At 40.4% G+C, this 19,296-nt stretch overlaps 1 protein-coding gene across 1 annotated transcript in view; it reads left to right on the forward strand.

The window, feature by feature from the left end:
* Window positions 1–4,553, forward strand: part of LOC126191241 (enhancer of mRNA-decapping protein 3) — an 82,757-nt gene extending 78,204 nt beyond the window's left edge. The window contains 1 exon segment of the mRNA XM_049932050.1: window positions 3,942–4,553. Within this exon segment, the coding sequence (XP_049788007.1) occupies window positions 3,942–4,282 (341 nt within the window). The 3' untranslated portion in view covers window positions 4,283–4,553.
* Window positions 4,554–19,296: the final 14,743 nt, after the last annotated feature.

Consider the following 19,296-nt stretch of genomic DNA (forward strand, 5'->3'; position numbering starts at 1 on the left):
GCAGCAGAGGATCAAGTAGGTAAAAAGGTGAGGGCTAATAGAAATCATTGGGTAACAGAAGAAATATTGAATCTAATTGATGAATGGAGAAAATATAAAAATGCAGTAAATGAAGCAGGCCAAAAGGAGTACAAACGTTTCATTATTGAGATCGACAGGAAGTGCAAAATGGCTAAGCATGTATGGCTAGAGGGCAAATGTAAGGATGTAGAGGCTTATCTCACTAGGGGTAAGATAGATACTGCCTACAGAAAAATTGAAAAGACCTTTGGAGACAAGAGAACCACTTGCATGAATATCAAGAGATCGGATGGAAACCCAGTTCTAAGCAAAGAAGGGAAAGCAGAAAGGTGGAAGGAGTATATAGAGGGTCTATACAAGGGTGGTGTACTTGAGGACAATATTATGGAAATGGAAGAGGATGTAGATGAAGATGAAATGGGAGATACGATACTGCGTGAAGAGTTTGACAGAGCACTGAAAGACCTGAGTCGAAACAAGGCCCCCGGAGTAGACAACATTCGATTAGGACTACTGACGGCCTTGGGAGAGCCAGTCCCGACAAAACTCTACCATCTGGTGAGCAAGATGTATGAGACAGGCGAAACACCCTCAGACTTCAAGAAGAATATAGTAATTACAATCCCAAAGAAAGCAGGTGCTGACAGATGTGAAAATTACTGAACTACCAGTTTAATAAGTCACGGATGCAAAATACTAACGCGAATTCTTTACAGACGAATGGAAAAACGTAGAAGCCGTCCTCGGGGAAGATCAGTGTGGATTCCGTAGAAATATTGGAACACATGAGGCATAACTGACCCTACGACTTATCTTAGAAGCTAGATTAAGGAAAGGCAAACCTACGTTTCTAGCATTTGTGGACTTAGAGAAAACTTTTGGCAATGTTGACTGGAATACTCTCAAATTCTGAAGGTGTCAGGGGTAAAATACAGGGAGTGAAAGGCTATTTACAATTTGTACAGAAACCAGATGGCAGTTATAAAAGTCGAGGGACATAAAAGGGAAGCAGTGGTTGGGAAGGAAGTGAGACAAGGTTGTAGCCTCTCCCCGATGTTATTCAATCTGTATATTGCGTGAAAGAAACAAAAGAAAAATTTGGAGTAGGTATTAAAATCCATGGAGAAGAAATAAAAACTTGGGAAATGAGACACTTAAAGTAGTAAAGGAGTTTTGCTACTTGAGGAGCAAAATAACTGATGATGGTCGCAGTAGAGAGGATACAAAATGTAGACTGGCAATGGCAAGGAAAGCGTTTCTGAAGAAGAGAAATTCGTTCACATCGTGTATAGATTTAAGTGTAAGGAAGTCGTTTCTGAAAGTATTTGTATGGAGTGTAGCCATGTATGGAAGTGAAACATGGATGATAACTAGTTTGAGCAAGAAGAGAATAGAAGCTTTCAAAATGTGGTGCTACAGAAGAATGCTGAAGATTAGATGGGTAGATCATAGAACTAATGAGGAGGTATTGAATGGGTTTGGGGAAAAGAGGAGTCTGTGGCACAACTTGACTAGAATAAGGGATCAGTTGGTAGGACATGTTGTGAGGCATCGAGGGATCACCAATTTAGTATTGGAGGGCAGTGTGGAGGGTAAAAATCGTAGAGGGAGACCAAAAGATGAATACATTAAACAGATTCAGAAGGATGTAGGTTGCAGTAGATACTGGGAGATGAAGAAGCTTGCACAGGGTAGAGTAGCATGGAGAGCTGCATCAAACCAGTCTCAGGACTGAAGACCACAACAACACTCTGTGTGCATTATTTCCTTTATGGAGAGGAACTAATATAGAGTTCTTACCATGGGTATTTCTGCAGGTTACTTACACCATAGCATTTTCCCTTTCTGCCTTCAAAGGAGAAATGTTCCCATCAATATTTTATGTGTCTGATTTATTTATTTAGTCCTCTCTCTGAATGTCATGTAATTGATGCTGTGGCCTATAGTGTCCCTTTCCAGTCTGCGGGAGAAAGACATATGTATGACACACACATTCTGCCAACAGGTCTCTCAGTTTTGCAGTTTTGGGTTCAGTTAAGGATGACCTTGGACTGAGGAAATGTGGTGTGTACAAGATTTCTTGTCAATGTGGGGCATCGTATATAGGCCAGACATTCTGTACAGTACAAGAACCCTGCGATGAACATCAGCGTCATACACGCCTTTGTCAACTGAAAAAAATCGCCAATTGCGGAACATTGCCTGAATACAGGACATCGTATGATTTATGAAAAGGCGGAACTTTTGTCCCCGGCATCATCTTTCTGGGACTGCGATATTAAGGAAGCAATACATATCCGTACAGCGTATAATCTCATCAACAAAGATACAGGATTTAAACTGAGCACAGCCTGGAACACTGCATTGGCTGCTATTAAATCACAACGTGAAAATCAAGATTCTTCGATAACAGGCCCGTTTATAACACTGGCCTAGTACGGCCATTGGTGAGTAATGTCTGGTCGCACTGTTGACAAACGCAGTGTACAGCACACGCGCGGGAGAGCTGCTCTGCGGTTTTCCCAGAGGGAGTTTGAATATGGCAAATCATTGCGAATGCGTGATGTCCATGTCCGCGGCTGCGCATTCTTCATGCACCCGTGTTCTAAAAACGGGGCGTCAGTGTGCGGATACCGTCAGTCGTACCTAGCCACGAGCAAGGTTGAACCACCTGAAGATGTCGACTAGTTTCTCCAAGGAAATATTGTAGAATTTGCACAACGTGATCTGGTGGCAAACCCGTGAAGGCTATTTACAACACATCCACTGGGAAAGTTTGAAGAGTCACAACTAGAGAATTGTTCACATTACTATACAGGTAGTCTCATGCTGAACTTCCCTCTTGACAGTGCTTTGGGTGAGAGAAACCAAAAAGCATTCAAAATATACAAGTCTTACACACCATGCACTGTGTATAAGACAGTTTGGTGTATGCAGATTTATTTTCCTTAATGGTTGCTAGAAATGAAATTTGGATTATATTCATGAAAATGCTTCCTCTCATGATTTGTTAATAAGAGACTGTTTGCACAATACAAATGCATTACAATTGTTCATAATTGCATATTGAATTGTTCTTATTTATATTACACAGGAAGTAGTGAGAGACTAATAGGAGAATGCAGTGAGAGTTTGTATAACACAAGAACAAATTAAATGTCAGTGGCACTACAAGAGTGCAAAGTTACATTTCTAAAATTGTGAACTACAAAGAATGAAAACAAAACGCACTTGGGCAGAAAGTCAGTGGTGAAATTTTGCCAGTGTACACATCCATAAATGTTTTCTAATCTCGCTTTTCCCCTAACACATCGTTCCCAAACTCAGATATTTGAGAGATGGTCAGTTTCTCTGATTTCATGACATACTTGTATTTTGTGTGTGTCTGATTCCAGTCTCTCTCATAAAACATCAAGGGCAACAAATTTAACGGTGAAAATATGTAATAAAAATGGCTTTACATTCATGATGTGTGCACATGCTTGTGTCTGAATTTGGTTGGTTCAACAATTACCAAGTAGATATTTCTCCTTTTCAAATTACTGTTAACTTGTCAGTGTTTTTATTTATATATTGTATAGTAATCACCATATTCTAAAGACACCAACAAAGAACCTCCCAGTTGTTTTGTCACACATTTCTGTCATAGCAGGCAGCCATATCATTTGTGAGTAACAAGACAGTCAGGCTGACACTATGTTTAAAGTAAGGAATTTTGCTTCACATCATAATTTTTTATTTACATGAACATTGCCTAACCATCAGATTAAGTGGAGAAAAAATCTGTTGTGAAAGTTTTAAGTTTTTTAAAATTATCATTTCATTAGTCTATAAGAGTTTTGTTGTTCAGTATAGTGAATGTCATTGATGTGAGTGTCCAACTCTCATGTTTCTGTTGACACTGTTTTCTTACGTTGCAGACTTACCATCACTGGCTATTGATTTAATCATTCTGGCACTTTTGGATGAGCAGTCCAGCACACCTGAAAGGAACTTTGTTAACTACATGCCTGCAGCAATGTGGGCAAATGAGTGTCGTGCTCCTGTTCTTGCCCTGGATCCACCAGCTGGTGGGACAGCATTTGTTGACACTAAATTCTCATTGCTTCCATTTTTGCCACTTGCTCACAGTTCAAATAATGGAAAGCTTTATCTTTGTAACCTTGGGTGTCCACAACAGGTTTTTGAGGAAATTGGTATCAAATACACATCACCTTTTGGACCAAAGTTCGTGATACCTCTTCATGTGAATGATACATGAACTTCATGCTTCTTTTCAGTTGAAACTACTACTCTCTGATGATGACAAAGCATTGATCAGGTTTTTTGGCATTTTTGAAGAGAAAAGGTGTTATCAAACACTGGCAGACTGTGATTTAAATAAGATTACTCTAAAATCTACACATTTTCATGGGGCCACTTAATCAAAAGGAAGAGAAAATAATTTCAGATGTGGAGAGAAGTGTGTGGGGATACCAGTCATTGAAGAAACGTGTATCTTTGCATCAAATAAATTTTAAATTGTAATTTTGCATGTTGTGTGATATAATTTTTGTAATTGATAATCAAAGAGAGAGCTTTAGTAACATACTCTACAGGTGCAACATTTAAACAGTTTATTTCATATCAAACTGAAATTACTTTGGCATTTGTGTTTTTATTGAAATGAATAGGAAGTTGCATATAGATCTTTCATTTTCAAGGAATAACCCTAACTGAAATTGCAGCAGAAAAATATCACTGTTGAAAGATTACATGGCAAAAACAATTATAAAGTTGTGTACACTAACACACAAGTTGACAAATGCAAGCCAGATCCATATCGTAATTGATTTCAGTCAGGCCCACAGAAGTAGTTTGTGTGGGCGAGACACCGCAAGGTACTCGCATTATACTACATCCAGAATGCATTTTCAGATAGTTTTACAGTCAGTTATCAAAAGTATTTTTGGATAAACATTTTTAAAAAATGCTTGCTAATAGTATTTGTGGATACTAAAGACTAAGTCATGAACATTGTTTCTTTACTAATGGTGTTGCAGAATTTTGCAACAGATGTTTTAAGACAGCTACTGTAAAACATCATTTAAGTAAAGAAACAGTTTTCAAGGCACACAAATAAATGTAAACATCTGAAGATGTGTTAAATAAAAGATTAATGCACTCTCAAAAACACATTTTTTGAGGTATAATTTTACAGCGTGACATGTCAGGAAATGGATGCCATTCATATTGGTGTGTTGCCCCGTAAACATTAACAACATTAATTAACGTTAATCATTAGTAACAATGAAGTGATGTTAAATAGTAACCTTCCTGCTCCCTGGCTCCCTTCTTTCCCTTTCATCTGAGAAACAAAATCTCTTATCTCAAAGTGGAGCAATTTCTGTTTATTGTTCTCCTACTTATGTATCTTATTTTCTTTCATAATTGGAATTATGAAAAGAGCTTTTCCAAAATAGTTTTTTTCTCTAGTAAATACGTATTTTGTGCAGCACTCGTGTAATACTAATATGTATACTAGGATGACAGAATTTATCAGTTTATGAAGAAATCAATCTGATAATGGTAGCAGAGGTGTATATTTTAACAACAGACTGTGTTTTCATCAAGTGCTGTAATGGAGGGATGTCTGGAGGATGGAACACACTCAATTTATGCCTGTCCCTTACATGATCAGGTACTTTTGAAGTATTCCAGTTTGAAGAATTGAACTTTTAAACAGGATAACAGTTTGTTTAAATAGTGATTATAAAATTAAATTTATCACTTCAGATCATGTGATAGAACAAATACTATGTAGACAAGACATATCATGTACAGCATAAGCATTTTCTTAAAGTGGGAATCAGAAGCAGCAACCTGATTTTAGTGTTTGCTGGGTCTCAGGAACATTTTGCAGCAGCCCCATTCTCATGCCACAGCTGTCATTAGGAACTGGCAGTGCTGCTGTTACTGTACTTACCTGACTGTCACTGATCTTTTGTTCATGGCTGACAGCTGTAGTGACTGAATGGCACAGTTCGCTTCTCCTGATTTATAAAGAATGATGGTAGCAATTAACAGAATGTCCTGTACTGTTTACAACTAGAAATACTTTGGTGCCTGAGGTTATAGTATCTGAATGTATTTAACACAGTTGCCTATTATCTGAATGTACAGGATGACAATTATTGAACTATATGAGAAAAAACCAACTTAAATTAGATACAAACTTCAGTGTACACACACATTACTCAACATGTAAACATCACCACAGATATTTGGATATAGCTTATGACATGTTTGATATACCTGCCATCATTGGTGATGATGCACAGACGAATAACGATCGATGACCTCCCTAATGGTTGTTTTCAGCTCATCAGTAGTTTTGGGGTTATTGTGTACATCTTGTCTTTAATAAAGCCCCACAAAAAGGAGTCACGTGTTCAGATCTGGAGAATATGGTGGCCAATCGAGTGCCAGTGACCACTGGGTACCCCAGAGCCAGAATACGGTCCTCACAAGTGCTCTTCCAGGACATCAAACACTCCTGCTTTGATGGGGTCAAGGTCAGTCTTGATTGAACCACATCATGTTAAAATCAGCATCACTTTGGATAATGGGGATGAAATCATCTTCCAAAACCTTCACCTGACTTTCAGTAGTCACCGCGCCCTCAAGGAATATCACAGCAATTATTCCGTGAACAGACATTGCACACCACACAGCCACCCATTGAGCATGACGAGACTTCTCGATTGTGAAATTTGGATTCTCAGTCCCCCAAATGCGCCAATTTAACTTCTTGTGATCTCATCTAAATGAAAACGGGCTTCACCGCTAAACCAAACCATACTGTGCATGCTAATTCCCATCATGCCCTGTGGCCAACCATGCAGTTTGAAAATTGTATTTCATGTAGTTCAGTAACTGTCGCCCTGTATTTAACACAATTGTTAGTCACAACTGTGTACCAAATCTCTCGGTAACACCAACCTCATTATGGGAACCAAAATATGACTGTTATTTGTTCACCAATTGACGTAATCTTCCAGTCAAAAATCGATAAAATCCCATGAAATATCCATATTTTTGTATTTTTTTCTCATGCTTGACAGAATGACTCAGTGGTTCACATCTACAGCTTATTTTTTGACAGTGTCAACCATGTTTCCATAACTAAATAAAATCTATATACTTTTGGATCTATAGTTCCTGTTGTAATCTGGCTGGACACTGTTAGGAAATTGTCATGCACAGTGTTATTGCTGGTGCTGTGCTGGTACTGCGAACAGCTGAAAGCAAGGGGAAACTACAGCCGTAATTTTTCCCAAGGGCATGCACCTTTACTGTATGATTAAATGATTATGGCGTCCTCTTGGGTAAAACATTCCGGAGGTAAAATAGTTCCCCATTCGGATCTCCAGGCGGGGACTACTCAAGAGGATGTCGTTATCAGGAGAAAGAAAACTGGCGTTCTACGGATCGGAGCATGGAATGTCAGATCCCTTAATCGGGCAGGTAGGTTAGAAAATTTAAAAAGGGAAATGGATAGGTTAAAGTTATAGTGGGAATTAGTGAAGTTCGGTGGCAGGAGAAACAATCCTTCTGGTCAGGTGACTACAGGGTTATAAACACCTACTACAGTAGTACAAGTTTATATGCCAACTAGCTCTGCAGGTGACGAAGAAATGTATGATGAAATAAAAGAAATTATTCAGATAGTGAAGAGAGACGAAAATTTAATAGTCATGGGTGACTGGAATTAGAGTGTAGGAAAAGGGTGAGAAGGAAACGTAGTAGGTGAATATGGATTGGGGCTAAGAAATGAAAGAGGAAGCCGCCTGGTAGAATTTTGCACAGAGCACAACATAATCATAGCTAACACTTGGTTTAAGAATCATGAAAGAAGGTTGTATACTTGGAATAACCCTGGAGATACTAAAAGGTATCAGATAGATTATATAATGGTAAGACAGAGATTTAGGAACCAGGTTTTAAATTGTAAGACATTTCCAGGAGCAGATGTGGACTCTGACCACAATCTATTGGTTATGACCTGTAGATTAAAACTGAAGAAACTGCAAAAAAGTGGGAATTTAAGGAGATGGGACCTGGATAAACTGAAAGAACCAGAGGTTGTACACAGTTTCAGGGAGAGCATAAGGGAACAATTGACAGGAATGGGGGAAAGAAATACAGTAGAAGAAGAATGGGTAGCTTTGAGGGATGAAGTAGTGAAGGCAGCAGAGGATCAAGTAGGTAAAAAGACGAGGGCTAGTAGAAATCCTTGGGTAACAGAAGAAATATTGAATCTAATTGATGAAAGGAGAAAATATAAAAATGCAGTAAATGAAGCAGGCAAAAAGGAATACAAACGTCTCAAAAATGAGATTGGCAGGAAGTGCAAAATGGCTAAGCAGGGATGGCTAGAGGACAAATGTAAGGATGTAGAGGCTTATCTCACTAGGGGTAAGATAGATACTGCCTACAGGAAAATTAAAGAGACCTTTGGAGAAAAGAAAACCACTTGTATGAACATAAAGAGCTCAGATGGAAACCCAGTTCTAAGCAAAGAAGGGAAAGCAGAAAGGTGGAGGGAGTATATAGAGGGTCTATACAAGGGTGATGTACTTATGGACAATATTATGGAAATGAGAGAGGATGTGGATGAAGATGAAATGGGAGATACGATACTGCGTGAAGAGTTTGACAGAGCACTGAAAGACCTGAGTCGGAACAAGGCCCCCTGAATAGACAACATTCCATTGGAACTACTGATGGCCTTGGGAGAGCCAGTCCTGTCAAAACTCTACCATCTGGTGAGCAAGATGTATGAAACAGGCGAAATACCCTCAGACTTCAAGAAGAATATAATAATTCCAATCCCAAAGAAAGCAGGTGTTAACAGATGTGAAAATTACCGAACAATCAGTTTAATAAGCCACAGCTGCAAAATACTAACACGAATTCTTTACAGACGAATGGAAAAACTAGTAGAAGCCGACCTCGGGGAAGATCAGTTTGGATTCCGTAGAAATACTGGAACACGTGAGGCAATACTGACCTTACGACTTATCTTAGAAGAAAGATTAAGCAAAGGCAAACCTACGTTTCTAGCATTTGTAGACTTAGAGAAAGCTTTTGACAATGTTAACTGGAATACTCTGTTTCAAATTCTAAAGGTGGCAGGGGTAAAATACAGGGAGCGAAAGGCTATTTACAATTTGTACAGGAACCAGATGGCAGTTATAAGATTTGAGGGGCATGAAAGGGAAGCAGTGGTTAGGAAGGGAGTAAGAGAGGGTTGTGGCCTCTCCCCGGTGTTATTCAATCTGTATATTGATCAAGCAGTAAAGGAAACAAAAGAAAAATTTGGAGTAGGTATTAAAATCCATGGAGAAGAAATAAAAACTTTGAGGTTCACCAATGACATTGTAATTCTGTCAGAGACAGCAAAAGACTTGGAAGAGCAGTTGAACGGAATGGACAGTGTCTTGAAAGGAGGATATAAGATGAACATCAACAAAAGCAAAACGAGGATAATGGAATGTAGTCGAATTAAGTCGGGTGATGCTGAGGGAATTAGATTAGGAATTGAGACACTTAAACTAGTAAAGGAGTATTGGTATTTGGGGAGCAAAATAACTGATGATGGTTGAAGTAGAGAAGATATAAAATGTAGATGGCAACGGCAAGGAAAGCGTTTCTGAAGAAGAGAAATTTGTTAACATCGAGTATAGATTTAAGTGTCAGAAAGTCGTTTCTGAAAGTATTTGTATGGAGTGTAGCCATGTATGGAAGTGAAACATGGACGATAAATAGTTTGGACAAGAAGAGAATAGAAGCTTTCAAAATGTGGTGCTACAGAAGAATGCTGAAGATTAGATGGGTAGTTCACATAACTAATGAAGTATTGAATAGGATTGGGGAGAAGAGAAGTTTGTGGCACAACTTGACCAAAAGAAAGGATCGATTGGTAGGACATGTTCTGAGGCATCAAGGGATCACCAGTTTAGTATTGGAGGGCAGCGTGGAGGGTAAAAATCGTAGAGGGAGACAAAGAGATGAATACACTAAGCAGATTCAGAAGGATGGAGGTTGCAGTAGGTACTGGGAGATGAAGAAGCTTGCACAGGATAGAGTAGCATGGAGAGCTGCACCAAACCAGTCTCAGGACTGAAGACAACAACAACAACAACAGTGTTTGTTTAAAGCTCTTCTGCACAGGTTGTTTTCTTCTGTTGACATTTGGCATACACCATCCAGCCATCCATCACATCTACACATTGTCATTCTTTAGGACTGTTGTGTTATGCATTTAGATAATTGCAGTTTAAAAAGATGTAAATAAATGATTGAAACATGGCTATTAGAAAAATTTACCATTAAAAACACAGCATCATGACAAATATCCACACAACATATATACTGTGTCGGTAGATAGTTGATCACACAATCACACATATTTAAGTGGTTAACATCACATTTTAAAAAAAAGCCCATTCTTTTGGGTTGATACAAAGACTGCATCAGTGTTGAAGAGGGGAACCTCTTCTGGAGCTAATATTCGGTGAAATATTTTTTATTATATCTAGTAGAGGGTGCAAAAGAATGCTAGATGCTTCACATCTTCTCCATCGCATAAGTCATAAGTCATGTAATGGAGATTCCTTCAATCCTATTTGAAAAAGGTTGGTTGGAAATTTGCTTTCCTGTGAGTGCATTTGTGTAAACGACTTAAATTGTCTGGTCCTGTTTCAGTTATTAAACTGTGGAGATAATGCTGTTTTTGTTTGAAGCCAACCATAATTAACTCCTGTTGAAATCTTGACCAGTCTGATTCTTTCTCACATTTTCATTAATTACTAAGCTCATCACTTCTTGATAAGGAAGTCCCTTATATAATGCAGGTTGAATTTTTGCTTTAAATTTCTAATTACTTCACAGTTATTCTAGTTGCAGCCCCTCAGTAATCACCCCTATCCAAGCATCTCTTTCTGCACCAAATGTGAGAACATTTCTACATAAAAATCTTAAATGACAAATAATTGCAAAAGGCAATGTTGGCAGCCTGTGGCTCACTGCCACACAAGAGGATTAAATACAGCAGGTGGCATTGCTCCCCCTTCTCGGAACACAGCAACCTGCTGTTTTGGAGTGAACTATAGTTCCTTGGTTCTGGATCTAGCCAGTATTTTGTCATATGGTGGCAGTTGTGAATCCTCACATTTTGATCAGGTTGTCACATACAGATCCACTGACAGAAAAAAAAAATCTCAACACTAAAAAATAATTAGTGTACAGTAATGAAATTTTGGGAATATGTTTGTCTAGGTAACGTGTAAGTGAATAACATTGCAAGACCACAGTGTAATGTACACATGAGAAGCCATTGCAAATGCGAAATACTGGTACATTAATAACTGGTGTTGAATGCAAACATACAAATGTGCATGCATTGTGTTGTATAGGTGGTGGTCGATTTGTGGGACAGAATTCTATGCCTGTTACACTTGGTCGGTCAGTACAGGGTGGTTATTGCTGGTTGTGGATGATGCTGGAGTTTTCTGATGCTGGAGTTGTCTGATGTCCCATATATGCTCATTTGGAGACAGATGTGGTGGTTGAGCAGACCAAGGCAACATGCCGACAGTCTGTAGAGCATGTTGGGTTGCAACATCAATATGTGGTGAGTGTTATCCCGTTATAAAACATCCCCCTAGAACACTATTCATTAATGACAGCACAATAGTTCGAATCATCAGGGCCCATCACTGGCACTGAGGCAGAACCTGCTTTCATCAGTAAAAACATCAGACCTCCATGCTGCCCTCCAATGAGCTCTCTCTTGACGCCACTGAAGTTGCAAATGGCAGTGGCTTGGGGTCAGTGTAATACATGCTACACGGTGTCTGGCTCAGAGTTGTCCTTAAAGAAACAAAAATTGGCATTCCGATCTGAGCTGCCAGAGATGGCGATCATGTGTATTTGAGGTGTGCTTGCTTGTATGTTTGAATGAATGTGTGTGTGTGTGTGTGTGTGTGTGTGTGTGTGTGTGTGTGTGTGTGTGTCCTACTCTGATTAAAGCTGTGGCTGAAAGCTGTTGTGTAATTGTCTTCTAATGTGATCTTTACAGTAGGCAGCAAACTGTCCTTTCCTTATCAAACTTCATTGCAGATTAAAACTTTGTGCCGGACTGAGACTCCAACTCTATATCATTGCCTGTCTGAGGCAACTGCTCTACCAACTGAGCTACCCAAGCATGTCTCACAACCCGTCATAGCTTTACTTCCAGTAGTACCTTGTGTCCCATATCTATATAAACTATTTGGGAGACAATCTGCGCAGCCATTTTGGATTGTTTGCAGATGATGCTGTCGTTTATCGAATAATAGTCATCAGAAGATCAAAACAAATTGCAAAACGATTTAGAAAAGATAACTGTACGGTATGAAAATTGGCAATTGACCCTAACTAATGAAAAATTTGAGGTCATCCACATGAGTTCTAAAAGGAATCCGTTAAACTTCATTTACATAATAAATCAATCAAATCTAAAGGCAGTAAATTCAACAAAATATCTAGGAATTACAATTATTAACAACTTAAATAAGAAGGAACACACGGAAAATACTGTGGGGAAGGCTAACCAAAGACTGGATTTTATTGGCAGGACACTTAGAAAATGTAACAGATCTACTAAGGAGACCTCCTACACTACTACTGCCCATCCTCTTTTTAGAATACTGCTGTGTGGTGTGGGATCTTTATCAGATAGGATTGATGGAGTACATCAGAAAAGTTCAAAGAAGAGCAGCACGTTTTGTGTTATCACGAAATATGGGAGAGTGTGTTACTGAAATGGTGCAGGATTTGGGGTGGACATCATTAAAACAAAATCATTTTTCGTTGCAACGGAATCTTATCATGAAATTCCAGTCACCAATTTTCTCCTCCGAATGCGAAAACATTTTGTTGACACCGACCTTCATAGGGAGAAATGATCACTGTGATAAAATACAGGAAATCAGAGCTCGTACGGAAAGATCTTGCTGTTAGTTCGTTCTGCACGCTGTATGAAATTGGAATAATAGAGAATTGTGAAGGTGGTTTGATGAAGCCTCTGCCAGGCACTTAAATGTGATTTGCAGAGTACCCATATAGATGTAGATCTAGAAGCATGCCATCCATCCACAGACACAACTCTCAGTGCGACCAGGGCAAGCAGTGCAGATGTGTCATGGCATCTGGCCACTGTCACAGGAGACAGGACTGCCAGTCACCAAAGAAGATGGCTCACCCACACTAGGAAGCGCACCATGGAGGTGCAGTTGGGCAGTCTTATTACATGAGCTGGAAGTGCAGGGCAGCCCACTATAACAGATAACAGAAGAGAGGACCAGGCGTGACGCCGAAGCAGCTGAAGGCGTTGATGGCGGCAACATTGGTGCCGCCAACTGCAATTTGTTGGTGCCACTCAACAACTTCACTGATGCCATGAGAGGAGGAGACATCAGCAGCCTGGTCATAGCTCTTACGTCTATGCTCCATCAAATGATGGGCATGATAGAGCTCATGATGCAGCAAAAGGCCGCTGCCATACAGATATTTGCACAAGAAACTAAAGCCCCCCCCCCCCCCCAACACACACACACACACACACACACTTACTGCATGCTTGACAATCACGCTTGCGCAAGTATGCTCGACCATGTGTAGGGTAAATTACCGCAAGCATCAGGCTTGCACAAGCTGCTTGACGCGTGACTGAATTTCGATTATGCGTGCTTGTGCAAGCCCCCAAGCGTGTCCGTGCTTGCTTGTGTGTGCCTAGAGCAGGGAGGTTTGAACAAGCACACATCCGTCATTCAGACATAGGCTGTGGAGAAGTGCGCGTTAGTTTAGATTTTGTGTCATTTCCTTCTTCGTTCTGATGTCAGAGCAGGAAGTGTTGGAGGAATTTATTAGGCACACCGATGTTTAGGGAATATTAAAAGTAAAGAATATTGTGATAAAATGAAAATAGACACGGCATATGAGGTGCTTCTCACAAAGTACAAAGAAGGAGAGCCATCAGCAACTAAAGATACTGTTATTAAGAAAATTAATACATTATGAACGAATTACAGGCGAGAAAAGAGGAAGCATGACAGCAGTTACAAATCAGAGGCTGCAGCAGATGAAATTTACAGACATGTTCTGTGGTACTTTGATCATTTTCCGCTTTTTAAATGAACACGAGGCACCAAGATGCTCTTAGAGTACGAGGAATAGAGGTAAGTGAGATAGGTTGGTAGTTGTATTTAGTTACAGTAGCACTGTTACAATTAAGATATATGCCTATGCTTTCATTTGTTTATACTATACTGCAGTACACATTGTTTTCTTTTACATTTTTGTTTACTGCTAATGCACAAAATTATGTTGCCAAGGAACTTGTCCTTCATTCACAAAGTAGTTCATAAATTCCTCTCTCAGATGTTTGGCATCAAGTGGAATGTGTCCTGCAGTAGACCTTTGGAATGGTAGCATATTAGAATCCTCTGTTGTTAAGCCATTATGGAACAAGCCATGTTCCATGTCCTCCAAATCAAGAGAATCACGTGGGGCATAAGTCTGATTCACAGTAGTCATTAAATACACTACTGGCCATTAAGATTGCTGCACCAATAAGAAATGCAGATGATAAACGGGTATTCATTGGACAAATATATTATACTAGAACTGACATGTGATTACATTTTCACGCAATTTCAGTGCATAGATCCTGAGAAATCAGTACCCAGCACAACCACCTCTGGCCGTAATACTGGCCTTGATACCCTTGAGCATTGAGTCAGAGCTTGCATGGTGTGTACAGGTACAGCTGCCCATGCAGCTTCAACACGATACCACATTTCACCAAAAGTAAGAGACTGACGTATTGTGATGAGCCAGTTGCTCGGCCACCATTGACCAGACGTTTCAATTGGTGAGAGATCTGGAGAATGTGCTGGCCAGGGCAGCAGTCGAACATTTTCTGTATCCAGAAAGGCCCGTACAGGGCCTGCAATATGTGGTCGTGCATTATCCTGCTGAAATGTAGGGTTTCTCAGGGATCGAATGAAGGGTAGAGCCACGGGTCTTAACACATCTGAGATGTAACATCCACTGTTCAAAGTGCCGTCAATGCGAACAAGAGGTAACAGAGACGTGTAACCAATGGCACCCCATACCATCATGCTGGGAGATATGCCAGTATGGTGATGACGACGCAGGCGCTCGTGTCTGTGATGCAGCGTCAAGGGTAACCGCAGCCATTGTCTCTGAGCTGATAGTCCATGCTGTTGCAAACATCGTCAAACTGTTCATGCAGATGGTCTTTGTCTTGCAAGCGTCCCCATCTGTTGACTCAGGGATTGAGATGTGGCTGCATGATCCGTTACAGTCATGCAGATAAGATGCCTGTAATCTCGACTGCTAGTGATATGAGGCCCTTGGGATCCAGCATGGCATTCCGTATTACCCTTCTGAACCCACCAATTCTATATTCTGCTAACAGTCATTGGATCTCGACCAACGCGAGCAGCAGTGTCGCGATACAATAAACCGCAATTGCGATAGGCTACAATCCGACCTTTACGCATTTCTCCTCGTCACATGAGGCATCACAGCAATGTTTCACCAGGTAACGCCGGTCAACTGCTGTTTGTGTATGAGAAATCGGTTGGAAACTTTCCTCATGTCAGCATGTTGTAGGTGTCGCCACTGGTGCCAACCTTGTGTGAATGCTCTGAAAAGCTAATCATTTGCATATCACAGCATCTTCCTGTCAGTTAAATTTCGCATCTGTAGCACGTCATCTTCGTGGTGTAGCAATTTTAATGGCCAGTAGTGTAATTATACAAAGCAACTGTTGCTTTTACCACCTTATTGATATGGCTGACCTTCAAAATTACTAGCTGTGTGGAAAATCCTAAAGCGTGCTGCCAAGATCCCAAATACATTCTCAAAAGTGCGCTGAGCTCTGCATAATCTGTAGTTGTAAACTTTCTTTTCCATGCAGTTCAAGTCACTCTGCCAGAATGGTTTCAGCATGTCAGTCCTCAGAGGAAATGCATCATCCCCTATAAATACATATGGTAGTTTTCATGAACTGTTTGCTACTTTTTTCTCTTGTGGAATGTTGAGGGTGTTACTCTGTAGTCTCCTAAAAAATTCAGTATTCCGAAGAACACCGCCATCAGATATTTTACCATTTGTGCCAAAATCGAACAGAATAAATCTGTAATTTGCATCAACTATTGCAAGCAGAATCATACTGTGTATTTTGTAATTGAAATAAAATGATCCACTTCCAGCTGCAGGTACAATCTCTACATCCTTTCCGGATACTTCAAAGACAGTATGGAAAATTCCACCTCCTTTCAAAATCCTTTGCAATCCTGGCCCATTCATCCACTGTTTCAGGAACCTGAAAAATGAAAAACCCAATTTCAAACATGTTAGCTTAAAATTACATTATTATAAAAAGTACTGTATAATATTCTTACATCTATTAAATTTTTTGGGGACCATAAACACATCTATGTGACCTCTCCCCCCTCCCCCACATGAAACATGTTTATCCACATGAAGGTAATATTTGCCACTATTACTATATTTACAGTGGTTAGACACTGGACTTGCATTCGGACGGACGACGGCTCAATCCCGCATCGGGCCATCCTGATTTAGGTTTTCCGTGATTTCCCTAAATCGCTCCAGGCAAATGCTGGGATGGTTCCTTTCAAAGGGCATGGCCAACTTCCTTCCCCGTCCTTCCCTAATCCGATTAGACCGATGACCTTGCTGTCTGGTCTCCTTCCCCAAACAACCCAACTATATTTACATTATAATTGTAATCTCGTTTGATTTCCAACACTACATGCATTGTGATGTTTAAAGCTTTCCCGGCGTACTGATTGTTCCATAAAAACACGGGAGAACTGCCGGATATCAGTAACTTCCTGCCACGATATTTCGGCGCAGAGTCTTCTGGCCATCTTCAGGTGAATGCCACTGTAGTAGTACTGGCGAGTACGCGCTGAGCTCAGCTATTTAAAGCCTTCTGAGGTGACATTGCGCATGCGCTGCTCAGCGTGCGCGTTCATAACGGCTCCGTGCGCTGCGCCTCGCGCCCTCCACTGCGAAAGCCTGGCATATCGGTGTCAGGTCGATTTCCATCTTTATGCAGATAACTACGTCGACTACGAAGTTTCTCTATAACAGGATTCCAAGCAGAGTTCAGCTGATAACCGCTATCTCTATTGATGAGAGTCTCGTTGTCAGACAATCTTATTTCCACAGATTCATTGATAATCGAGCTCCAAAAGTTTGATGTATGGGCCAAAATTTTTGTGTCGTCGTAATTCATGGAATGGTCTGTGGAAATACAATGTTCGGCGATTGCAGACTTGGTGGGTTGGAGAAGGCGAGTATGCCGTTGGTGTTCCATAATGCGTTCCTGCACAGTTCGTGTTGTTTGCCCTATATATGATTTGCCGCATTCACTGAGAAAGTATTGAGAAAGTATCAAGTGAGAGTCATCTTTCGCCCTCCTTCCAAAATTTAATCACTGGTGGGATCCGTTAAAGACGACCTGGGCCTGCGTAAACCAGGTGTTTACAAAATTCCGTGTGAATGCGGCAAATCATACATAGGGCAAACAACACGAACTGTGCAGGAACGCATTGTGGAACACCAACGGCATACTCGCCTTCTCCAACCCACCAAGTCCGCAATCGCCGAACATTGTATTTCCACAGACCATTCCATGAATTACAACGACACAAAAATTTTGGCCCATACATCAAACTTTTGGAGCTCGATTATCAATGAATCTGTGGAAATAAGATTGTCTGACAACGAGACTCTCATCAATCGAGATAGTGGTTATCAGCTGAACTCTGCTTGGAATCCTGTTATAGAGAAACTTCGTAGTCGACGTAGTTATCTGCATAAAGATGGAAATCGACCTGACACCGATACGCCAGGCTTTCGCAGTGGAGGGCGCGAGGCGCAGCGCACGGAGCCGTTATGAACGCGCACGCTGAGCAGCGCATGCGCAATGTCACCTCAGAAGGCTTTAAATAGCGGAGCTCAGCGCGTACTTGCCAGTACTACTACAGTGTAGTACAGATGGCCAGAAGACTCTGCGCCGAAATATCGTGGCAGGAAGTTACTGATATCCGGCAGTTCTCCCGTGTTTTTATGGAACACTACATGCATTGTTCTTTACTGTTTTATAAAAAAGATTATGTTGTGTAATATAGCTACATCTTTGTGTTTTCAACGTTTGATATTCACGAGTGTTCAGTATTATTTGCAGAATGAAATTACCACAGTACTACTCCCCATATCACAGCGTATGGAGGAAGAGTTGGAGGTGGAAGTAGAGACTCTACTTCATTCACAGCAATATGAAATTTCCACTGTCCCATCTACTAGGGATGGAGGGTCACCAGAAGTATTTCTTTCAAAAAGTAAACAAAGTAGACCAAATAGTAAAAGAAGGTGTACTGAAATGTACTCTGTTCTCGGAGTTATTAGTGAACATTTCCAAAGACAAAAACAAAAGAAAGATGAGGACCACCACGAAGTTTCTGGGAAATTGGTTGCTACTAAAATGAGAGACATATTGGACGACAAACAAAGGCTGGTGGCAGAAAAGATTATAAATGATACGCTATTCATGGCTGAAATGAGCCAGTTGAAGCTCACCCATACAATTTGCGATGTGAATGCAGACTCCACTCTGCTGTATAGCAATTACTGTGCAACAGTGGGCAGAAGCAGTTCAGAGTCACTTGCATCATTTGTCAGTAATACCAGTTACACTATATAATTAATATGTAAAGTTATTCATTTTGTAATAAAAAATTAAAATAAAATACCATTCTTCATTGAATACAAGTTCATTTGTGCTTTTAGAGTAAAATTTAAATTTTTCCAATTTTAAAAAGTTACACTGTCCTTTTGATTACACTACTGGTGGCCATTAAAATTGCTACACCACAAAGATGATGTGCTACAGACGGGAAATTTAATCAACAGGAAGAAGTTGCTGTGATATGCAAATGATTAGATTTTCAGAGCATCCACGTAAGGTTGGCACCGGTGGCGACACCTACAACATGCTGACATGAGGAAAGTTTCCAGCCGATTTCTCATCCACAAACAGCAGTTGACCGGCGTTGCCTGGTGAAACGTTGCTGTGATGCCTCATTTGACGAGGAGAAATGCGTACCACCATGTTTACGACTTTGA

Source organism: Schistocerca cancellata, chromosome 6, assembly GCF_023864275.1.
Source record: "Schistocerca cancellata isolate TAMUIC-IGC-003103 chromosome 6, iqSchCanc2.1, whole genome shotgun sequence".
Classification (NCBI taxonomy): Eukaryota; Metazoa; Arthropoda; class Insecta; order Orthoptera; family Acrididae; genus Schistocerca; species Schistocerca cancellata.